Below are 24591 nucleotides of genomic sequence, written 5' to 3' on the forward strand. Positions count from 1 at the left end.
TACAACATCATGGAAATGTGTCAGTAGGTCATAAAATATGTGATTTATCTAATTTATTGAACAAATTTATTGTAAAATTTAACTTACTGCAACCATGTCATCGACATATACTTCCGTATATAATGAGATTATATATATTTTTTAAACTTAAAAAGAAGAAGCTACTCTGGTATCCTGCATAATAATATACAAAGGTATTTATTTAATAAAAGTACTTTCCTATTGTGGTATTCATCATCATTACATATGCTATCTGTAATGAGGTCATTAGATTTATTTTTACATCGCCCCTTATAGGTTAAGTACTCTGTCTGGTTTAGAATTTATGCAGGTCATTGCCTAATAAAAGATGAGGCTCACATATGTCAAGCAACAGATGGATAGGCCATGTCAGTTGTTACTTAGTCAGTAGGCTAATAGGGAATAGTATAGCTACTATTGTTTGAGTTCAACTAAGTAGTCTAAACATGTTTAGAATAAAAAAAAAAAAAAATTAAAAAAAAATTATTTACACTGGCTCTCCTCCAGTATGCTGAATGCAATTAATGAGAGCTCTGTCATGACAACTCTCGGACTGTTTGACATTGTGATGGATCTGACAATGTTGATATTTTTGGTCTTGGCGGAATAATCTGCTGCTGCTGCTATAGGATATTACTGCTGCTTCAGGCAGGTAAGCACGGGACTTGCTATACTGCCAAATACATACACAGCACGCTGCTGTTAGCAAGACATGCTGCTGCTGTACAATATAACGTACATGAATCACCTGTGGCAGATCTATACAGGTGGAGCTGGGGAAGGTGGAGGGTTTCTGAAAGTGTGCTGCAACTGCTATAGCAAATGCTGACCAAGTATTTGAAGGTTTAGCAGTGAGCTCAGTGTACACTGATGTACAGCAGGAAACAATCAGCTGTGTCCTATAGAGAACGAGCAGATCGAGTAAAGGACCTATCAGCCTGCGCCATCTAGATTTTAATGACCGAACTTTGTATTTGAGAGAACATCGGCAAACAATTACATATCAGTATAAAACAACTGTTCATTAAATGCAGTCTGTAATTGTTGATTTAGTGATTGTTGAAAAAAATGTATGCAGGAGACCCAGAATCATTCTGCATCATGCAATATGGATGATGATAGGCACACAAACAGATCAAGTTTTGTTTAAAACATTTTTTATTGTTTGTTTGTTTGAAAGTTTTGTTTTTTCATAAATAACTTTTTTTAAGTGCAATTTCAACTTTTTTTTTTTTTTTTGTGAAATTCCAAATAAAATATTTCAACAAAGGTTTTTGATAAAATATTTGTTCTGTATTTTCAATGTAAAATCAGGTGTGCCAGTGTAACAGTCACAAGCTGTACAGACAGAGCATGAAACAGCTGTCTCATGGCAGATGGGCTGACACTGTCCCTTCACTGATCAGGATCACATATGGCCCCTCTTAACCCTTTACTAATATACATGCATTGCCTTTCTCTAGCAGCACTAAGATCACTCCAGCAAATATCATATTAGGCTGCATTAAATGACTGGCATATAACAGTTAACAAATTAGCCTATACCTTTATTTTAAAATTATTATATTAAAATGTTCTTGAAAGAAGTCTTTTATTCTTAACAAGGCTGCATTTATTTAATCAAAAAAGAGAGAATAGACTGAAAACTGTAACTTTGTTGAATATTATTGAATTTTCAGCATCATTACTCCAGTCTTCAGTGTCACATGATCATTCAGAAATCATTCTAATATGCTGATTTAGTGCTCAAGAAACATTTCTTATAATCCATGTTGAAAACAGTTGTGCTGCATACATATAGATTTGCTGAATCATTAACAGTAGCCATCAGTTCTGTAAAAGTGGCACAATGAGGACTGAAGAAACAGCTTGCTTTGTCACTGATCCAAGACCATTTCAGTACTGCTTGCGGGCCACTGTCGTGTGCTTGACAGGGACACTCGTATAGGGGCTCTCAGCAGCAATGACGTCTGGACCACAGAAATGCCATCTGCCCCGAACTGCCTCACGCCTGCACAAACAGGTTGCACGTTGTCATTATGCTAAATGAGCTTAGCGCTGTTATGATGACCTGTAAACAGAGTACTTTAGATCAATTACTGAGATCAAGGTTCCTTAAGTGCTAGACAGTGATACATGCCTGATGTGAGCTCTGACTGTCTTTCTTTTCTTTGCAATGGCATTTTAAATAGATTGTCTTAGCTTTTTGGACAGAATTTTCATTTTTGGGTGAACTATCTATTAAGCGTTTTGTGCAGTTCAAGTCCAAAACAGTTTAAAGGGATAGTTAACCCCAAAAAAAAAAAAAAAAATCTGTCATCATTTACTCACTCAGGTTGTTCCAAACCTGTATGATTTTCCTCCTTCTGCTGAATACAAAAGAAAATATTTGGGAGAAATTGGGTAACCAAACAGTTGTTGGGCCCCATTGACTTCCATAATATTTTTTTCCTCCATACTATGGAAGTTAACGGGGTCCATCAACTGTGCATGTGACTCATTCAAATGTTTACATACCTTAATTGGGAACACCAAAGAGGTGGGACGTGTTCAGTGATACAGTGTCCTGCTTAACTTACTGATCCAATTTGTGGAGCTTTCCATAAGAATTAGGCTCCTTCTGGCCACTAAAAGCATGCTGGGAGTGGGATGTTTACGCCACACTGTAAACAAGGATATATAAACCCAGAGCTCAGTGCATTCTGTGCAACTCAGAGCTTGAGGCAGCAATAAAACAGGATCTACTCTATTCAAATACACCTTCCACAACCGTAACCATGGTACTGGAGGACTCTGAGGACAGCGTCTTTGAAATTGACATCACTGTGAGTTCTGATATGATTTGATTGATCTTCTGCTATTGTTGTACAGCCTACTGTGTTAGAACAGTGGATACAAAGGATGTTGCATGTTTTATTTGAGCTTTTAAGGGGGTTTTGATGGTGATATTTGTTGTCTGTTGATGGCATTTGTGTTGTTTACTGTCCAGCAGCTCTTCTATATCCGGTCAAGGTGCTTTGATGTTTTTGTGAGAAATAATATGCTATTTAAGACTATAGGGTGGATTTTTGGTGTGCAATATAAAAAAAATTGTCTGATGAACTGAGGGAAACGTTGCAATAAATACGTTCAAATACGTGAACCATATATTTTGGCATGACTGCAGTGATTGAGAATGAATGAGATTAATGAGTATGATAAATTTCTCTCCATAAAATAAAAACTCTAAAGCATTGCAAAATAAGATTATTCTCCAACTAAACTTTTGTTTTTCATCTGATTTGATCAGTTTTTGATATGAATGCAGGTTAGATGTTACAAACCTGACCATAACTTTGCTCTTGCAGGAGGATGATGTGGAGACTTCATTTGGTAAGGTGCACTGCACCATGAAGGGTGTCCCGAGGGGCAACCGGCCTATCATCCTGACATTCCATGACATCGGACTGAACCGTAAGAATCTCCTCTAAACCTTCTCACTCCCTTGTGCAGAAGCTGTGTCTGTACGACTTTTCTGCAAGAGAAATGTGCTCAGTGTGTGTGTGTGTTTTTAAAGCAACAGTATCAATGCAAGTTCCAGTGCTCTTAAAACTGTATATAACATCTTATGTATTCTGTCTTACTGGACTGAAAAACATGTGTATGAATATAAAAGGCTTAGTACCACAGTTGTGTTCTTTGTTGTGCAGATAAGAGCTGTTTTGAGTCACTCTTTAATCAAAAAGACATGCATGAGATCATGCAACACTTTGCTGTGTGCCATGTTGACGCCCCGGGACAGCAGGAGGGTGCCAGCACACTCTCCACAGAGTAAGTAAGAGTTCATTATACCACCTGATTATGGTTTCAGGTCTATCAGAGCATCCAAAGGGATACAATTAACTAAAATCTTAAGCAAATGAATGGTTGCTCTCTCTCATTGTCAAACAAAGACAAAAACAGCTTTGGTTTAACTTCTAAGACAGGAAATCCATTTCAAATCTGCTCATTTGGAGCGGGTCTGTTTTAGGAAATATAACGCAGCCCGCTTTAATCTGCAACCTAAGGCACCAGACTGGCAGCATGTAGGTCAGCATGTCACTTATAGGGTCTAAGGGGAGTAAAGAACATTTATGATCTGCCATCTGCTACAGCAACGTAACTGACATCCATTGCCCATAATCCAACCATCCAAAACAGCATCCAGACAGATTATGACCTCGCTAATGCCTGGAAGGCCATCAACCAGTCCCGAATAACATGTTGTGCTGTTTAATTGGACCGTCATAGTATTTGACCTCCATATTGTTCCACATGTGTAAGGCTAACAAATAAACCACTGTCTGTTGTTGTAGGTATACCTACCCTTCGATGGATCAGCTCTCAGAGACCATCCCTATGGTCCTTGAGCACTTTGGGTAAGTCTTCAATGCTGGTATAAAACCCATCTTAGATGTGTATCTCTTATTATGGAGGCTCTTATGAGCACTCTTGATCCAGACCAGCTTGAATGCTTGCTCTTTTTCCCTTATAGTCTGACGAGTGTGATTGGAATGGCAGTCGGTGCTGGAGCCAATATCCTTGCCCGCTTTGCAGTGAGTTTTATACACTTTTCCTCTCAGTTGCATTTTGAATGGCCTTGAATATCACAGATTACAGTTCTGCAACTCTTGCTACAAAGCAATGTTGATACTTGCAGTGTAATCCTGCTCATTATTATCACATGCTTGCTTGTTGTGCCAACCACATTCCAGAGGTGAATATTCAGTTTTTCATAATTATTGTTTTTTGCATGTATCTCTTAAAGCTAAAACACCCAGACATGGTTGAAGGTCTTCTTCTGATTAATATGAGCGCTCAGGCAGAGGGTTTTATGGACTGGGCAGCACAAAAGGTACAAAAGCTGGTTTCTTACTGCTAGATTTGCATTCTTATGAGATTTGAAATGATTGGATTATTAAACTAATTTGAAGGAGCTCATATATTTGTGTGACATTTTCAACAGATTACAAGCTGGACTCACGCTCTCCCTGATACTGTAATATCACACCTGTTTGGAAAGGTGAGAACTGTTGAATATATATTATAAAAAAATACTAATTTGATTATATAATAAAAAGATGAACTTATAATGAATATAAATACATGCAAATTAATTCTCAATGTATTGCTTGTTTTGATGTAGGAGGAGATACATAATCATGAACTGATCTCAACCTTCCGTCATCTCATTGCAAATAATGTAAACCAGTCTAACCTGCAGCAGTTTGTCAAGTCCTACAAAAGGTATCACTAATGAAATTTGTGTCTGCACCGCAGGCACTCAGTTCCTGGGTTCGACTGTTTTAATAAACTTTACAGCATCTATTTATTGAAATACAGCAGAGAAAAAAGTTGAAATTCACCAATAAGTTACTGAAAGCCTCTGAAATCATATTTCCTTCTTTTCTCAGCCGACGGGATCTGGAGATCGAGAGACCGGTACAAGGAGGAAACGTTAATGTACAAACACTCCAGTAAGTCCCACCTGACGACAGTAAACATACTGATTTTGAGTAGTGCATTAGACCTCACAGTTGTGTTTTGTCTAAATGGTTTGTCTTTATTACAGGTGTCCAGTTTTGCTGATAGTGGGTGATAATTCTCCAGCTGTGGATGCTGTGGTGAGAAAAGTTATTTCTTTAAGGTCGATTGGTTGCAACAATTTCCCCATTATTGAGTATATACTGCAAATAAATTGGAGACAAAACATTATATAATGGTTATCTAAATATTTGACCTCACAGGTTGACAGCAACTCCAGAATGAATCCAACAACAACCACCTTTCTCAAGGTCAGTGAACTTACCATTTCTATTGCAATCACTCAAACCCGAAAATATCTTTGATAAATAGCTATATATGGATATAATAATTTGACTTATATGGTACAGATATTTTGCGCATCCTTAGTTTTTAATGGTTGAAGTGTCATTTTTAATATTTGGCTTTTATTCTAGATGGCTGACTGTGGCGGCCTGCCTCAGATTGATCAGGTATATATCTTAAATAGCCTATAATATATATATATATATATATATATATATATATATATATATATATATATATATATATATATATCATATATCATTTGCATATAGATTTTTGATATTGAAACACGCATTCAAATCTGCATTGTTCATTTAGATATTTGATATTACAGTGGTTATAAGCAAATTTACACTACTTGTTTATGTTCTCTTGCAGCCAGAAAAACTAATAGAAGCTTTCAAATATTTTATCCAGGGGATTGGCTACAGTAAGCACACGTTATTTTAACAACAATACTGAACTATTATCAAATATATAGGCTATATATAGGCTACGTAATAAATAAATAATATTCATATGACATTTTATATGTAAGAAAATCGTGTTCTTCACTGTGTTCTTCCCCACAGTGCCCTCTGTCAGTATGACCCGTCTGTCTCGATCTCGTACGGCCAGTAACTCATCCCTCAACCGCAACCGCAGCGGTACAAACACGACGGATGAGCAGCGTGGACGTTCCCACACTGACGTCTCCATGGAGAGCGCCACAAACATCGAGCACAGTTCCTCAGGTCCCACACTTTCCGTCGAGCAGTCCTGCTGAACGCCTCGTGAAATTACACCACCTGAATGGAAATCTGAATGGAACTCAGCAGGCGGTTTAAAATTGGACCTAAAATGACAGAATTTGAACCTGAAAGCTGATGCTCCCGTGATTTGATAATGTTTCATGTATCATAGTGTTTATCACAAGGGATATTAGAATAGAGATAGCCCTCACTGCAAACAAATATTGCACGTATGCCTACTTAATAGACCTGCAGGCAATTGGTTTTAAATATCTAAAACATTTGTAAATTACCATTTTATTACTTGTACAATTTGTAATATTTGATAATGATATAATATAAGGTTCTATGTGATGTGTACAGTACAGCTGTACAAAGTGTGTGCGTGTTTGTGTTGGAGGGTTTTCTGGTAAGGCTGAATGTTTGGTTTTTTTTTTTTTATACATTATAATTTCTTATTACATATAAATTCTATACTTGTAATTGATGAGAGTAATGTCAAATATACTTGACAGTAGCCTATTGGTTAGTATAGAGAGAATGACCACAGGTAGTCTACAAAATATTTTATCTGAATCATTTCAGGTGGTAGGTGGCTACTGTAAAATCTTTGAATGTTGGTAAAATAACTTTGTATTTAACAACTGTATTAATAAAATATAACAGTAAATTTAGTCAGTCTCACTGCTATATAACATCTAAAACAAAGTATAATTACATCCAATATATTTATGTGTCATGAATTTTAAATGTAAATTACTCTATCGAGTGACAATAGAAATACAAGCAAATGCATAAAGAAAAGCATATGTCTTTTTTATTAAATAAAGAGATACATTTCAGAATATTTCCAGAATTAAATATGAACACCACCAACTTGGCAAAATAAATGTCTGAATAACAAAAAGATCTCTGTCACTTCTCTTGTATATTTCAGAATATGTATTTCAGAATAAAAAAAATGTAACACCATTTTAACTCAAATATATATTTTCAAAAACAGATTGCTACAGTATGAGTATTCCTTTAAGGAGAATTCCTTTTATCGTTGAAGGCAATATTTTTTATTAAACATTTTTCGTAAAATACAAAAAGTGATTTTCTTTCTAACTTTGCACAGATTTGTAGCGGTAAGTCAACAGAACATCTTAAATTTAAAATGTTTTGTCTCTCATAAATCTTGTACCATAATGTCCCTCAGTCTGAACTAACATTCCCCTCACAATCCATCTCAATATGAGTAACTGTGCTTATTTTCATTCATAAACCATCCGATATGATTTCTCATCAACAGTGAACGATTCCTTTCAAAAAACATCCCTGTTTCTGTCACACTGTGATCATGGATGCTTTTCATAGGCTACAAATGTGAATGCAAGGATGCCATAAAAAGAGATTGCATCTGGCTCTCGGTTATTAGTTAACAATCTCATTGAACTCATAGTATTGCTCGAGATCTGCGAAGATATCGTTTGGATTCCTGCAGGAGAGGTTGCAAAAGCACGCGTTGATCCACATGTATTTCCAAGTAAGAACTGATCCATTTGGACACTCAAACTCCACCTCAATGGTCTTAGACTTGTAGGGGATGCAGCAGCGCTCATCAGTACAGATTCCACAGTACTTGGGCCAATACGCCTTCTTACTGATGCAGCCTGAGATGGTGAAGTTCTGAAACTCTGGCTCACGGTAAATGTTCAGGCACTTTTTACCCGGCTGAGTCACAGATATGACAGACAGACAGACAGACAAGCAATCAATCAATTAATCAATCAATATCGATCTAAAAATCATTTAGATCAGGGATGGGCAACTTAGATTATTCATATTCTATCATTAAAGTAAGTGAGGAAAAGTAGAGATGGGTCAGCAAATTAAATATAATTAAAAAAAAATGTATTCTTACTCTAAAGTGCTTGGTGATGTCGACCTCACAAGGTCGGAGGTTACACAGTCGGGTCTCTTTCTCCATCACACAGCCAGCATTGTCATTAGAAATGCGCAATGATGTGCCCCGGCCACAGGTCTTTGAGCAGGGACTCCATGGGGTAGTCTGGGTAATGCAATTTTTATGCCAGATATCATTAGTGGTGAGGGACTCTGAAAAAGACATTAAGAAAAGGTGTGAGATTCGTCAATGATGAAGAACTAAAAATGTTATAGTATTCTTATGGACATGTATCACCACGCAAAACAAAATAACGCACTGCTCACCCTCCTCAGGGGCATGTCTGGGGTTGGTCTTGCGTGGTTTACGGGACTCTTCGCAGATCCATTTCTCACAACATTGGCCTGTGATCTTCACTCGCTTGGGCGACTGACACCAGACCCGGGGTGGCAGGGACTCGGTGCAGAGAGACACACATCCAATTGCCCCATTCACACACAGACAGCGGTACTTACAATTGGGCTGGAAACTTTGGCCATTACGGTAAATCACACCGTTATACTCACAGCCTGTTCCCATAACATCTGAAACACAGAAGAGACTGGATCATTTATTTCCTTAAAGGAAAAGTTCACTTTCAAATGAAAATGAGCCCATGCTTTACTCACCCTAAAGCCATTCTAGGTGTATTTGACTTTCTTCTTTCAGACGAATACAATCAGAGTTATATTAAAACAAATATCCTGGCTCTTCCAAGCTTGATAATGGCAGTGGATTGCAACCAACAGATTGAAAATCAAAAACGTGCATCCATCCATCATAAACAAACTTCACACGGCTCTGGGGGGTTAATAAAGGCCTTCTGAAGCAAAGCGATGAGTTTGTGTAAAAAAAAAAATCATATTTAAAACTTTCTAAAGTAAAATAACTAGCTTCCGGTCAAACGAACATACAGATTCCACTTAAGTGTAAAGCGCAACTTATGTGAGTAATGCGACGTACTGCTGATATTTACGCCACGCCATTAACGCACTACGCTACTTCCGATGTCATTAGTTGCGTAAGTTGCGCATTAGGGGCAAGTGGACTGCGTATGGCCATTTGGCTGGAAGCTAGAATTTTACTTTGTAATGTGTTAAATATGAATATTTTTCTTACACATACGCATCACTTCACTTCAGAAGGCCTTTATTAACCCCCCAGAGCCGTGTGAAGTTTGTTTATGATGGATGGATGCACGTTTTTGAGCTTCAATCTGTTGGTTGCAATTCACTGCCATTATAAAGCTTGGAAGAGCCATGACTTTTTTTTTTATATAACTCCAATTGTATTCGTCTGAAAGAAGAAAGTCATATACACCTAGAATGGCTTGAGAGGGTGAGTAAATCATGGGGTAATTTTCATTTTAAAGTGAACTAATCCTTTAGGTCAAGGACAAGAAACAATACTGGACAGCCTAAAAGGTTTTGTGCCAGAGTACCAATTTGACACATGTCGTGGAAATTCTTTCTAGACTTTAAATAATAATTGGAAGACAGTTGGAGATTTCAAAAGTTATAAAGTATAAGCTTTATTTCTTGCAAGAAAGGCAGTTCACACAACAGTCAGAGTCTGATATGAGAAGCGCCGACTTCCCCTTTCTGTCCAGCTTATATACAGAGAAAACTCACACTTATTCTAACACCCCTTTGTTATACGCACACACTTACACACATATGTCATTAAAAACAATTGAATATATATTTCCCAATGCAACAACTTTGCTCTTAGTGCAAGCGAGCTTATCCGTTTTAGAGAAAACTAATTGTTCTTCTGCGAATGCCCTTTTGAACTCGTCTTCAGCTATAAGGAAGAAGATGATATGCAACTTGCAGTTTCTTTAACATCTGGAATATGGTATAAGCTGGCTAGAATAAAAATTTCCATTACACACAGAATAAGAAAAGTAGATATTGCATTTAATCTGTTGGTACTAAAAACTGTTGTAATAGTATACGTTTAATTTGAGTATATTAATATTTACATTATTTTCCAATATTGTGGGGTCCAGTCCAGATGTCAAAGACAACATTTTGAAAATCTAAGATTTAAAACCTGGACAAAAACAGATAGATTTCATATGTGCTCAAATTTAAATAAAGAAATAAATAATGATACATAAATAAAAAAAAACAATGTATATTCTGCTTCTGCATCTTGGTCTAGTTAAATAAAATGGAGGGACAAACCAAACACTAAGTGTTATGTCATGTAATTTTTATTTTATTATTTAGTATATTTTATATACATGCATTATACACACATTATTTATATTTTCATCTTTTAAAAATCATTATCAGTCAAATTATTATGCTGATAATATATGTTTTGTATATATGTACAGTATAAATATGTGGGGGGGGGGGGGGGGGGGTCTTAGATGCATTATATTTTTCATCTTTTAAAATGTTTTAGTGAAATTCTTCACATTTACACAAAATAAACATTTCTTGCAAATTGTGTTCTAACTATTCTGTATATTTCATCAAATGCATATGAAATGAAGCCAAGCCAGTTAAAGAATATGTGGGGTCACTTACATGCACACACTCCTTTTTCGTACCTCGGCTTGTCAGCGCTGTAGTCACAGTAAAGTCCTTTATGATAGTCACAGGTATCTCTCTCATTACAGGTTTCCCCCACCTGCTTGGCACAGGCCTTGCAGCAGTCACATCCATCTGTCAACAGGCTAACCCCATGTGGGCAAACAGGGGCACTCTTGGGGCACTTACAGGGCCAATTGCAGTATCGATTTCGGTTATAAGGGTCCAAATCTGTGGTGACAAGAGGAGAGTCTGTGGAGTTGTGGGAACTGGCCTGTGTGGAAGAGAAGAGAGGAGATATGCCACCTTTAGCCACTTTGGGGCAACAGAGAGTTTGCTTTGAAATTACATTGAAATTGGACCATTTTAATAGGCTCCCAAAACTTCTAATATGAACAATAAAATAGCACATAATCACTTTTAAACAGAATTAGGCCTACTGTTTATCTATATAAAAAAATTGCTCATCTGAACAGAGATCCAAAAAGAGAGAAACGCAACATTATTGTCACATAAGTTTGCCTTTTTGTAAATCAAACACTGCCTGCAACAGTTTTGGTTCTCAGTCTCATTTGTTCTCTCGCTCCAGTAAATCAGACTGTGTTTCTCTCAACAGTGGATGAAATGGAAACCCAGATTAGAACAGAAGGGAAGAAGAGAAGAGTAAATCTCTGAAAAACCACTACAAACGTAGCTACGCACTGTTCCAGACCAGGCCAATTTTTGTGTGAGATGTACGGTATTGGCCATCAATGGAGTGTAACTAAGTGCACAAAGTGCAAATAGCCTGCCTTGTTGGCCATTTAAACTAACTCCACCCACTGACGTCTGGATGGGCCGGACAAAATTAAGGAAGATGCAGATTTGTCAACGGCTGTAATAGGGTAAGGCGTGTTGCAGAAATTTTACGCAAATAGAGTTCGAATCTGCCTTTTGCCAAACTCGCTCTACTCCCTTTTCCCATCTCAAATCAGATCAGAAAGGCATTTATTTTCAATAAAAATTTTGCAAAAATTCTAAAAGTGGAAATAAAGTGTAAAAAAAAAAAGAAAAAAAAAAGTATCTAGTGTGTGTTTAATAATAAAGTGTTTATCAGTTAGGGTTAGGAATAGGTGTGGGAGGGCTTATTGTCCCAATAAGGCAAGTGGTACTCACTGCAGAGTCAAATGACGTCCAGCTCCAACTCTCTGGACATCTAATGGGGTGGAAGGATAGAGTTGTTGGATATTTTAGCTCCACCCATTGGGGCCAAATGACATTTTACATTACAATTACAAATGACATTTTGTCTAGCGAGGAGGAGCTAGACATAAGCTCCACCCATTTGCTCTGCAGTGAGCAGCCTCTCCAATAAGGCGGCATCTATTGAATTATTTTTATAAAAATAATAATTTACTATCTGTTATTATTGCAAACTTAATGTACAACAACACTGAGAAGCTAATAATAGTATCTGCCACTATTTATAAATATAAATAGTATCTAATTACTAATTACACTTATTGCAAAGATACTACTATAATCTATTGCTACTTGCACTTAGTGTAATTATAGATATTTTGCTATTTGTACATAGTGCAAATAACTGCTCCCATAGCCTACATCAATACCTTTTTATATAGCCTAACTGTTGCATAAGAAATTTCACATTTTTAATCAAAATGTTGTAGGCTGCTACTAGTATCGAGGCTGCACATGCGCGTTAAATTATATTCTGTACATGACAGCACATTTGTTAGTGCAAAGACGTCAACAAATGTGGTAAAATAAAATAAAAAAACATTATTGTCATCATGATGACCAATCAAACTGTCATTTTCCGTTTTGGAAAAAATTATAATTTAGGTTTTTATTTATAATTTGAGGGTTGGAATGAATGTGCAAGTAGGCAATGCATTTTAAAGTCAAATCGTGCTTTCCAAGAACCAGCTACAGCGTCTCGCGCTTTGTACTTTACTGAGCTAACAGGCAGTTTATATTCTTCTTGTTTTCTTTAATTGTTTAAAAAAACGCCTTTAGTTGCATTTTTATATTAAAATACTGCGTTAAATCAACAGAATGATAAGACTTACCTGGTGCACACTGGCTGTCAAAAGAATCCACAACAGGAGTCTCCACATTACTATATTCCTGAGAGAAATACATTGAAACAAGAAATGTTGTTTTCTACAGGTACAATCCACAAGCGTTCCCTCGTGGCATTCACAGTGACTCGGTCAGAGTTACTGGAGTCTCACTTTTCGTCAGTCTGTCAGATTTAGTGGGAGTTTTCTGGAAGTTTTCCTTCAGTTCACTCCAGTTCAATCGTCAAGGAGGGGTTGGAATCAAAATAAAACATCTAAATTATTTAGAAAGTGAACTTTTCCAACAGTTATAACGTATTATAAAATTACTACCATTGAAGACAAATGTTTAGATTTCTCACATCGTAACTATGTCTTTGCTAGCAATAATTATGGCATGACATGAAATGTAAGCAAGCCATTCATTCTGAAACCTCACTTATTCTTCAGAAGATATACAGCATAGGAACACACGAACCAAACAACTTAAATTCATAGTGTGTGCACAATGATGTTTTGAGCAATCTGTTTTTGACTTGTCAAAGAATCCAATGAAGGACATTTACAGTAAGTATAATATTGTTATAGTCAGGATATTCCTTTTTATAAGCAGAGGGGTTAGTGATGTAAATAGGAGAGGAAGATATGATAATCTGATAACCCATAGTTAATTCATTACTCATATTACCCTAACTGCTTGATATTTGGAGAGAAATAAGTCCAGAGAGCAGCAAGAATTCAAGATAAGAGCAGTTGGACCAGGACAGAGAACTGTGTCCCCAAAAAACATTTCCTCCTGCACTGACAGGAGGTGAGAATGTAGGTGTAAGAAACCAGATATTGGTAATACTCATTTTAAAATGTACTTAAAATTGATTAACAAAACATGCACTGTAAAAATATTTAGTTCAGAAATTGGTTAATACAGTAAAAAAGTTATACAATTTTATCATCCCATTATTACCATGTCATTTATGGGGAAGATTTATGGTGATTTTGGTAGTTTAAGACCAGCCTATTAACATTATATTACGAAAAATATACTTCCTTTTACAGTGCTTGAAACTACTGTAATGTATTGAACAACAATAATAATAATACAAATCTAATAAAAAATCTAATAATTTGTCTTTTTTTTCTGTTAGATTTCATGAAATATAAAAAAAGGAACTGTAATTCATTCAAATAAATAAATGTTGATTTAAGTGCATTGTTTGCTGGTAAAAATGCATAGCTACATTTTAAAAGTCACATGCGGTAAAGATTGAGCACTACTGCTGAGGTTTCCACTATTTACAAATTAAAAAGCGACTGCTGGGCAGCCTGCCACTGATGCACAAAACAGAAGAACAGTAAAAATTCTAAACTAATCTCCTACACCACAGACTAAAAAAAACAAAACATAACTGTAATATTTCAGCCCTTAAATGTGCAACTTTGTTTCATAGTTCATGTGGAAAATATACAAAATATACCACATTCTGAGAAAATGCCCTAAACCTTGACTTCATTCATATGGGTGTACTGAACGTAATCAAAAGTGTCCAGACAGCCAGAGCAGAATAGTCTAGACAAAGAGGAAAGGCTTCTTATAATCTCCAGGAATAAAGTGATAATTAGCATTCTCAGAATAGCCCTCAGTCAGTGGCACACAAGCCTGTGGCAGCATCTGGAAACTTGCAGAAAGTGAAACGGTCAGGATTACTCATATATTCTCCTGGCACTTTGGTCGGTCCTTATTCCATGTGACTGAATGATGTCTTCATTTTTATGTTAAATCACCTCATTAATTATTAATGAAATAATCTAATGCTCTATATTTATGTATCATTTTCACACACACAAACACACACACTGCAGATTGAATATATTAAAATAATATGATTTATCTCTATATGTGGTATGCCGTTTATAATACATCTGTTGCATGATATGTTTTATAATGCTGGTGTGGTCAAAGAAAAAAATTTCAGCCTTGGTTGACAAAGTTGTATTGTATTGTGTTGTAAAATTTGAACATTGAAGAATAAACCATAAGTGTTTTCAATACAGTTTATTGCTTAAGTTCTACTATGAATGTTCATTGATTCATACTCAATGATTTACATCAGTAGAAATACTAAAATAACAGAGTGCTAAGCCTGAATTGGTTCTGGAACAAGCGATTACAAGTAAATCTAAATTGTGAGACTAACTGTAAGCATCTTTCTCAGATTTAGGTTTGCTTGGAGTCAGAAGGAAGCTGGTATCTGGGAGTGACTTGGGCTCTTGGGTTGGAGTTTGAATTCCTCCAGTATCTCCCACTGAAGTCCCACAGGAAAATTTGGCTGGTAAAATCAGGTTTACAAGTGCACAAAATCAGCATTTATGACTGGTCAAAAAAACAACCAAAAAACACTGCAATCTTCCAATCTCTACATTTAAAGACCACCAGGAGTTTATATGGATGTGTAGAGCAATACTAACCGGTAGAGGAGATCAGAGCCAGCACATATTGAGACCAGAAGGAACACTGAGGGCTCTGGAGGTTCTTGCGGTTACTGAGCGTAAAGGACAGCTCTTTATAGCCACGTCCACCCGGGTGAGGCATGAACTGAGGCCATGGGGGCAAGAGCTTGCTGAAGGACGTCCTAGATGTTGCAAGAGGCAGGTTGGGGTTTCTGTGAAGAGCAGAGGATGAACAGGCCAGTGCAAAATCATTACAGTCGGCATGAAATGAAAATTCACCCTTTTTTCTAAATGCATGCTAGTGATCTTATTGTGAACAACTCATTCATGCAGGTTTCATTTGATCAGATCTGCCTCCATCCAATCAACAACCGATGTTTTTCGATAATTCGTTTCACTCAGATCTGAAGAAAAGATCTGTCGGTACTTTTGTTACATCGCAACTTTAAAACATATATAAAAATGGTTGATAAATACCCAGACTTTATGAAGTTTGTCATGTAGTTCATGACTTGCAGAGTAAGCATTCTCTCTTTTGAGCTGAAGAGGTCTTGTTTTTCTGAGGCAAGAGGAACTCCAAAGAGGAACTGTACATCCATTGGAGCTGACAGATCAACACTGTGACAAAAATATATTTAAGACAGGGTTCATACAAGGTGCTTAAAGTTCTTAAAGTCTTGGAAAGCCCTTAAAAACAGCCATATTTCTGAAAAGGTACCTGAAAAGTGCTTGAATTACTGGAAGACAAAAGGCTATATTAGAAAATAGAGTTTCATTTTATTGATAAAACTATCTTTTCTCACCCGTCTGATATTGATATAGAGCCATTTCACATGGCTATGAGCGTGATATTGCTCATATAATTATTCAAGTGTATGACACAGCTTTCATTCTTCAGGTCAATCATATATTCAAGGGAGAAAAAAATCAGTTTGAATAAGGAAAGCGATATCTTTGTCATAGTATCCTTTTAATGGTTAAAGTTACACACAGCCATTGCATGTGCTGCACTTTATTTGTACCATTTTGTTTTATTGTTTTTTTTATTTATCTATCTACCTTTTTTAGAATTTGAAAGATAATAAAGATATGGTTTGATAAGTGAGATCTCTCATTGTAGTCCTTGAAAACCAAAAAAGAAGTGCTTGAAAAGTCCTTGAATTTCGTTTTACAGTATCTGTACAAACCCTGTTTAGAATACACAGAGATTCTTCTTGGATCTGATAGATGTTATTTTGAATGGAATCAAGTCATGTGCAATGAAGTAAGTATGATATTATGTGTGTGGAATGAGAGGCACCTGTTGTAGGCAGTGTCCTCAGGTAGGTGGTACATGTGAACACTGGACCGTGTGTTTGCTGCCCAGAATTCAGCCATGTCCACAGCTGGACAGATGATAAAGAGGTCTCTGTAGAAATAAAGGGCCATGATATGGATGGCATGCATAGCAAGGGACAGGCGGCTACATCTGCATCTTAGGATTTTGATAACACAGGAGCCACTTTTACACATCGGGCAGTATCGCAACAACAGGAAATGAAGCTGGACGTAGACTTGGTTTTATCAGGTTCTATAAGTTCTGTTTAAGTTGTAAAAAGTCCTTTCCTGTTTGTGTTGCTATGCTGCGGTGCCTTTGTGTGCTGCAGGTCAGAGGGGTGTGTCACATGTGTTGGTCAGGTTTGGTCTGGAATATATCTGACACTAGTGATTATGTGGGCAGCTAGCTTATCCTCTTTCTGAACTACTGAGCTACTGACAATTCAGAGAAAGAACAGGAATTTCAGGACATAGAAGTGGAAAGAAAAATATGAAATTGCCCTTCAGAGATTAGCTAATCTTTTTTTTATTTAAATATTGTAACTTCATTCTAGCAGACATTTCATTTTACTCAATATAAAATATTTGGCTATGATTCCAACAGTGAACAATGCAGTGTTTGGAGACATGGTAATCACAAACAACAATAAATCAAAAGGAAAAAGAAAGAGCTTTTGGTTAAAATGGACTATTGTCTGCTGAATTTTCCAGACAAACTTGAGTAAATTCTCTCCTCTTCAGAATAATATAATAATGTTTGACAGAAACTGAGCTCAAGATGGTTGTATCTACCATGTATCATTCAGAGCTGGGTCATTTCTGCCATAACCTATATTAAGGTAGATAAACATATTTCTGTCAGGACCACTATCGTCAAAGATGATTTACAATTAGCATAGTTTGGGTTGGCGGTATGCTTCTGTACTGGCAAGAATTACCTGCCCATATTCCTAAAGGTAGACATGGATCAGCTGAGAGTCAGCTGATGCGAGCTTGACTAACTTGACCTGTAACTAATGCTACACTTGATTACTTTAAAAGTCATCAAATTGTCAGTAAAACATAATTAAAAGTGCCATAGACTATTTTCACAGTATTGTTTTTCGGTATATGCATAGTCTTCCTGTTCTAAAATTAGCTGTCTCCATCTAATATATGTCTCCATGTCATTTTAAGTGCAATGAAATTGTTTTCAGATCAGTGATGAGTGAAAGCTTCTGTTCAGACTGTTTTAAACAAGTATTTTTCAGTCGAAACCCAGATATACCATTTCCTTCCTCTTTGCCACTACAGCCTACCCACCCACAGTGAATGCAAGACAACCACAGGTTAAGCGCAGAGTCCTAACCTAAGGCTCTGGATTCCTCTGCATTCCAGACCACTTAACATTTTTTTGTTTTTCAAGGATCTGAACAAACATACTAGAAGGGCAGCTGTGAACACATTGAGATTTGCTATTGTTAACTTTGGCATCTAACTAAAAAGTTTGCAACTAGCATTCAAAGCTTTACAAACAAAAAGCTGATCATGGGCTTTTGAATTCAATTAAAACTCTTTTTTATTGGTATGATATTTTAATGATTGTGAAAGAAGTCTATTATGCTCACCAAGACAGTGACAATTTGGAATAACTGTTTTCTAATTTAATATATTTCAAAATGTAATTTATACCGGTGATTGCAAAGCTGAATTTTCAGCATCATTACTCCAGTCTTCAGTGTCACATGATCCTTCAGAAATCATTCTAATATGTTGGTTTGCTGCTCCAGAAACATTTCTTAACAACATTATAACTTATGTAATTTTGTATATTAATACACACATATATACAATGTGTGTGTATATGTGTATATATATATAAACATTTCAGAATTATTTGATGAATAGAAAGTTCAAAAGAACAGCATTTATTTGAAATGGAAATCTTTTGTAATATTATAAATGTTTTTAATGTCACTTTTGATAAATAAGTTTAATGTGTCCTCACTGAAAAGTATTACCAGTAATTAAAAAAAAAACATCTTAATGGCCATAAACTTTTGAATGGTAGTGTAACTTTGGCACATGCTTTCTCTGCAACATTCTTATAATGACAAGAAAATATACTTCTGTTCTGTAAGACCTTTGACCTCTTACCTCGTAGCGTTTTCCAGAGCACGAGAGAACACATTGTACCCTGAGGGTGTGGGGGAGTGCTGCAAAGAGTAGAACCAGGTCGCTGCCTCCTTCACGAAAGCATTAGCATCATCTCCACCCAGAGAGTTAGACAGGGCCGCGTAAAACGCTGTCTTACTGTCAGCCCTTCCCTGAAGCTGCTCAAAATTCTTCTCAAATTAATGAAACAGAAAAGTGTCAAAAAGAAAATGTCACAGTATTCTATTAATGACACCCTACTAATGAATATTCTGAATAACCCTTTCATTCTGATATATCTGTGTCCTGACCTTGATGTTCTTGGCTCTGCTGATGAGGCCGTCTTCAACTGATGAGCCCAGAAGTAATTCAACTCTGTGGAAGCGTCCGGAACGAAGGACCACAGAAGGTTTTTCCCCAACTACAGTTCCATCAATCACTGGTGACCAGGCCTGCAGGGGACCACTCACAGCCAACAACTACACACAAACACACCAAGAGAATGTTAAACAAAGATAATGATCGCTTTTAGACTTTTTTGTGCTTTTTCTTCACAAAGGTGACCCATTGTACCTTGGTCTGGGCAGCATTAATGCTCTGAGCCGATTTGCTCCTCAAACAAGCCAGTATCTGTGTAGTATCAGCTGCCGAGCAACCAAGTTCTCTAGCCAGAGATGCAGTTTGCTCCTGGGCTTTAGATGTACTCATTACAACAGCAGGCGAAAACACAGATCCACCCTGCAAGCATACAACAGCATTGTTTAGCATTGTATGAGACCACTAAAAAGGTATCTGGATCTTTAGTCAACAACCATGATGAATTATTTTCATCTAGACTTTGTTTATTATGGGTTTTTTGTTACACTACTCGGTTTGAGAACTGAGAAAGAATTAGGCCACATCAATGCACATTCTATATTAATGCATTATGATTCAGACCATAAAAAAAACTTTTCCAAACAGAAAATCATGAAACCATGATGAAGTTTCTTTGCATACCACAGCTATTTATACACGTTTACCAGAAGCTGCATACATAGCACATATTTGAAAGAATTTGCATGTGATTATAAAGCATTTCATTTCAGCACTTCCTATTTTTGCTTAAATGTGAAGTGGAAAGTGTGGTGAGAAACAGTTTCCCCGTTTACTCGAGCCATGCCCTTAAAGTCTTATCAGTGGGAAGTTGCACAACAGAAGAATAGCAGAATCTCTTTGCTCAGAACAGGACATTGTCTCAGTCTGGACTGACATCTGATGGCTGATCAGATGTGATAAATCTGTAGGAATACTAGTGGGAGATTGACAATGGGAGGCGCTCAGGCAAGCCAAAGAACCCCAGAGGATTTCAGACAAACTAATACTAATGAAGACTTTCCAACGAGAGGTACGAAAATGCTGAGCACTGTTTGAGTGACAATGTATGAGCGGTTTCAAGTGATGTTTCTAGTTATTGTAGGCAGATGCCACATCGTTTCGATCATTTACAGATGTTGCGGTGTGTGAAGATACTCAAACTGTATTAAAACATACAGATTCGGTTCTTTCTGAGCAGAATGTGCAGCATAAGCTGTGGTCTGTCCTTGATCTGAAATAATATTCAAAAGACTAAACTGAACTTCTCTTTTCAAAAACAAATGAAGTTTCAAAACAGATGTGTATGACCTAAAAAAATATAAAGTCGCTAAGATTAGACACAAATGTGCAGAATTATCTGGTAACATACTCATGACCAAATGGTGATAAAATCAGACGTTTGTTTTTTTGTTTAGTCAGTCAGTCAGTCAGTCAGTCAGTCAGTCTTGACTTAATAAATGATCAAGCTAAAAAGTTAGCTTAAAGGCTAATGGAGTTCATAAGCTAATTACTTAGCTACTTGATGTTTCCTTGATATAAGAAAACATCAAGTGGCATACATAAACATTATTAAAATTATTTTTGCCAAGATACAGATGTAGTATTTTCTATTTTACAGTGCATGAGAATGACACTGCAGTAGTGCTGGACAACTACCCTCCTCCGGACATCTGCGAGCCTATATTTCGAATGGGAGATTGGCTGAAAATAGTGTCTGAGTAAGCATTAGCATTTCATGTTTTCATGTATGCTAACAGTAAAATCTGACTTTTTACATATTTTACAAGATTATTATTACACAGGCAAGCACAAGATTTTTTTCTTCTTTTTTTGAAAGAAGTCTCATATGCTGACCAAGGCTGCATTTATTAGATTAAAAATACAGTAAAAACAGTAATATTATAACAATTTAAAATAGCTGTTTTCTATGTAATTTATACCTGGGATGGCAAAGCTAAATTTTCAGCAGCTATTCTAAAAATCATTCTAATATGCTGAATTGGTGCTCAAGAAACATTTATCATCATCAATGTTGAAAACAGTTCGTACAAACAGATTATTTGATGATTAGAAAGTTTAAAAGAACAGAATTTATTTAAATTGGAGCGACTTTATTGTCAGTTTCGATCAATTTAATGCTTCCTTGCAGAATAAAAGTATTAATATATCACTGACACCAAACCTTTTAATAGTAGTGTTTAGGAATATTTTCTAGAGTAAACTTTTAGGTTTAGTAGTGTTTGTATTCAACTGTATTTACAGCAATGTTTGACAGTTGCTAGGCTCAATGTGTGAATGCACAACTGACCACAAAACCCTGCAGCCAGTGTTAGCATTAACACTACCTTCCGCTGTTTATCACACACAAAACTTTTTTTTTTTTTTTTGTGTGTGATAATTATAAACTTAAAAATGACACAAGAAGCATAACTGTCCACCTCACTTTCTTTCAGGGAAGGGTATTGGTGGAAGGTCTACTCAGTCAAAACGAAGGAAGTGAACTATATACCGCACTGTCATGCCACAAAAGTCTACCATGGGTAGGTTTTGAATTGCAAAATAAACAAGCTAATTGTCAGTTAGCCTATGCTAACTGTTTAAGTGCTAATGGAAACATTCTCGATTGTCTCAGCTGGCTGTTTGAAAGTGTGACCAGACCAAAAGCTGAGGAACTGCTTCGACTCCCAGGGAACCGAGTGGGGTCGTTCATGATTAGAGAGAGCACAAAAGGTCACAATACAACTTTAAAACGAACATTAAACAGCCAGACAGCATAAGGTCTGGTCCCTATTGAAGCTTATTTTTGACAAGAACTGCCCACTAAACAGGAAAAAACTGTCTGACAGAAAGAGACTTATAAATAGATTAAGCCAAATTATCTACTAAATAATGTTTTTGGCGTATATGTTTGATGTTACAATCATATTACTTGTATTTTTGTAGGTATGTACAGCTTATCTTTGCGCCACAGAACTATTAAGCATTATCGGATAGTTCGAATGCCAAACAACTGGTACTTCATCTCTCCACGCCTCACGTTTCAGTGTCTGGAAGATCTGGTCAACCACTACTCTGGTAAATCATGTAATACATAAAAAAACAAAAACACAATAGTCATTTGTGCTGTTTTAGTGTAAAAGATGGTCATCTGTTTGATGCAGATTTTCCCCTCTTGCTCTTGTTTAGATATAGCAGACGGCCTGTGCTGTGTTCTTACTGGCCCGTGCTTGGCCGTCAGTGAAACACACCTGAGTGAGCGCATGAAATCGACTAGGAGTAAATTATCCTTTGACTGGAGAGCAGTGAACAGGTAAGAAAATCAGTAAAAGCCGCTCAAATGTTGTTTCATAAAGGGATAGTTCAAAACTGAGATTCACCTGATCAGTGTTTGAACTTTCACATAAACATGGAAGAATTTAAAATACTGTTAACCTTTTCAGACAAAATCTTTAATAATGATACACTTTCTCTCAGCGCCGAGCTCATCCCACAGAGTACAAGCCCTTCGGCGGTCAGCTATGGGGTTCAGAACAGTGTCTCTTCCTACCTGTCTTTGCTGGGAGAGCAGGAAAAGCCAGAGAGAAAGAAATTTAGTTTGAAGAAGAAGAGGTGGAGGTCTATCTACACACTGCCGAACCACCAGCTTGACAATTTGGCCACTGTGGAGGACAACTATGAGGAAGTGCACTGATAGCTCACAGCTAATTCATTTGAGGTGCTCAAAAGCTGATATCTAAAGGCACTGTTGTTTGTGAATACTAAAGGGACTGAATTTTTGTCAGAGAAACATTTGGAATACTTCAAATATTTTCTTAAACATGTTTATTATTCAAGTTTAGGATTACGAATGAGTGTTTTAAGATGCTTGTGTAACCATGATTCATTATTTTTGGACTGGAGTAGATAGATTTTACTGTAAATGTAACCTCAGACATTAGTCTTGTTACACAAAACAGTAGTGTTATATAACCGGCAGTGGGACCTCAGATTTCTGTTCTTACCATTAGTAAAGCTCGGCGGAAGGGTGATGAAGCTGATGGCGAGGTGAGATGAAGGCTCGCAATGTCGGCTCCGTTTCTCTCTGCCCCTATTGTGACTTTAGTGGGGTCTCCTCCAAACAGAGCAATGTTTTTCTGAACCCAACCCAGAGCAGCTGCCTGGTCTTGCAACCCATAATTCCCCGGCAGAGCACTGGAACCTATACAGAGTGAACAGACTTCAATTCATGAGGCACATTCTGGATCTCCAAATGTATTTTCCACACTATCACTCCAGAAGATTTGCAGTAGATTACTGAGAAATTACCTTCGCACTATAATCAGCATGTGAGAGTCCATTCATTATAGAGACAACAAAAATAATAATAATCATTTTTTAAATGTTTACTCAAATCTTCAAAGCTCCACAAGGGTTTAGCTGGGAAGCTCAAGGAAGCCAATCAGGCTTCTGCACAGCTTTCACTGTGTGTTGTTTTTGGCTGGACAGTGAAAGCTCATCCTGGCAGACTACTCAAAGGCACCAGTTAGGCCCCCTTTTCAAACTTACTCAACCAACGCTGGCAAAGGGGAAAAGAATCTGAATATTTTCACAACCACTGTGTGGAATGGAACTTCTCACATGGACCTTACGCAACTATATTCCATTACCATATTCCATTCTATTTTTTTTTGGAATTCCATTATATGGAAGAAATGATCCCATTTGTGCAATACGTCATTCTGTTCTAACCTAACAGAGCTTCCAGGGCACAGTTTAATTCCAGTGTAGGATATACATTAAACTGTCTCCATAACACTGAGATTCATTCCTTAAAACATTTTCAGGACTTTTCAGCATAAAGTGCCAAGGAAGCCTTTCTATTTTTTGTTGCATGACAATAAAAAAAAGCTAATAAAAATATTTTTGTTGTCAGTACGTTTTTTTTGTTTTTTGACCAAAATCTATACAAGGATCCATTAATTTGATCAAAAGTGACAGGACTTTTACATTGTTACAAGATAATTCTATTTCAAATAAATGCTGTTCTCTAGAACTTTCTATTAATCAAAGAATCCTGGAAAAATGCATCACGGTTTCCACAAAAATATGAAGCAGCTCAACTGGTTTCAGCATTGATAATATTAAGAAATGTTTCTTGGGCACCAAATCAGCATATTAGAATGATTTCTGAAGGATCATGTGACACTGAAGACTGGAGTAATGAT

General features: G+C 36.7%; 4 protein-coding genes across 5 annotated transcripts in view; 2 read left to right on the forward strand and 2 right to left on the reverse strand.

Annotated features, from left to right (window-relative positions):
- Positions 1-2733: 2733 nt before the first annotated feature.
- Positions 2734-7495, forward strand: ndrg1b (N-myc downstream regulated 1b). Its single transcript, XM_084435331.1, has 14 exons — positions 2734-2846; positions 3369-3474; positions 3711-3831; positions 4356-4418; positions 4535-4595; positions 4808-4894; positions 5006-5062; positions 5186-5286; positions 5454-5516; positions 5612-5663; positions 5787-5834; positions 6000-6035; positions 6247-6298; positions 6441-7495. The coding sequence occupies exons 1-14, from the start codon at positions 2799-2801 to the stop codon at positions 6632-6634; spliced, it is 1089 nt and encodes a 362-aa protein (XP_084291457.1). The 5' UTR covers positions 2734-2798; the 3' UTR covers positions 6635-7495.
- ccn4b (cellular communication network factor 4b) lies at positions 7395-13306 on the reverse strand. Of its 2 annotated transcripts, XM_084435332.1 has the most exons (5): positions 13142-13306; positions 11067-11343; positions 8814-9071; positions 8506-8699; positions 7395-8315 (listed from the first exon to the last, which is right to left on the reverse strand). In XM_084435332.1, exons 1-5 carry the CDS (start codon positions 13187-13189, stop codon positions 8016-8018), a joined length of 1077 nt encoding a protein of 358 aa, XP_084291458.1. In that variant the 5' UTR covers positions 13190-13306; the 3' UTR covers positions 7395-8015. The 2 variants fall into 2 exon arrangements, with proteins under 2 accessions (XP_084291458.1, XP_084291459.1); XM_084435333.1 differs by lacking the exon at positions 13142-13306 and having other exon boundaries at positions 11090-11337.
- Positions 13307-15176: 1870 nt separating this feature from the next.
- The window catches only part of tg (thyroglobulin), a gene marked incomplete at its 5' end in the record, with an annotated part of 33988 nt that continues 24573 nt past the window's right edge, over positions 15177-24591 (reverse strand). The window contains 8 exons of the mRNA XM_084435501.1: positions 15177-15459; positions 15599-15792; positions 16058-16198; positions 16881-16988; positions 19034-19221; positions 19342-19509; positions 19604-19768; positions 23389-23585. Of these exons, the coding sequence (XP_084291627.1) occupies positions 15323-15459; positions 15599-15792; positions 16058-16198; positions 16881-16988; positions 19034-19221; positions 19342-19509; positions 19604-19768; positions 23389-23585 (1298 nt within the window). The 3' untranslated portion in view covers positions 15177-15322. The remainder of the gene's footprint in view (positions 15460-15598; positions 15793-16057; positions 16199-16880; positions 16989-19033; positions 19222-19341; positions 19510-19603; positions 19769-23388; positions 23586-24591) is intronic.
- sla1b (Src like adaptor 1b) lies at positions 20133-24298 on the forward strand. The gene is made up of 7 exons (XM_084435506.1): positions 20133-20417; positions 21006-21105; positions 21841-21927; positions 22020-22117; positions 22331-22462; positions 22574-22697; positions 22862-24298. Exons 1-7 carry the CDS (start codon positions 20339-20341, stop codon positions 23076-23078), a joined length of 837 nt encoding a protein of 278 aa, XP_084291632.1. The 5' UTR covers positions 20133-20338; the 3' UTR covers positions 23079-24298.

This window comes from Rutilus rutilus, assembly GCF_951802725.1.
Source record: "Rutilus rutilus genome assembly, chromosome: 17".
NCBI classification, from domain to species: domain Eukaryota; kingdom Metazoa; phylum Chordata; class Actinopteri; order Cypriniformes; family Leuciscidae; genus Rutilus; species Rutilus rutilus.

Coding starts and splice junctions, on each gene's coding strand:
- ndrg1b (XM_084435331.1), top strand. CDS start 2,799: ATGGTACTGGAGGACTCTGAGGACAGCGTCTTTGAAATTGACATCACT. Junction 4,419..4,534: donor ATGGTCCTTGAGCACTTTGG/GTAAGTCTTCAA, acceptor TTTCCCTTATAG/TCTGACGAGTGTGATTGGAA. Junction 5,517..5,611: donor GTTAATGTACAAACACTCCA/GTAAGTCCCACC, acceptor TCTTTATTACAG/GTGTCCAGTTTTGCTGATAG.
- sla1b (XM_084435506.1), top strand. CDS start 20,339: ATGGGAGGCGCTCAGGCAAGCCAAAGAACCCCAGAGGATTTCAGACAA. Junction 20,418..21,005: donor TGAAGACTTTCCAACGAGAG/GTACGAAAATGC, acceptor TCTATTTTACAG/TGCATGAGAATGACACTGCA. Junction 22,698..22,861: donor GACTGGAGAGCAGTGAACAG/GTAAGAAAATCA, acceptor ACTTTCTCTCAG/CGCCGAGCTCATCCCACAGA.
- ccn4b (XM_084435332.1), bottom strand. CDS start 13,189: ATGTGGAGACTCCTGTTGTGGATTCTTTTGACAGCCAGTGTGCACCAG. Junction 11,344..13,141: donor TGACAGCCAGTGTGCACCAG/GTAAGTCTTATC, acceptor TCTTCCACACAG/GCCAGTTCCCACAACTCCAC. Junction 9,072..11,066: donor CGAAAAAGGAGTGTGTGCAT/GTAAGTGACCCC, acceptor TCTGTGTTTCAG/ATGTTATGGGAACAGGCTGT.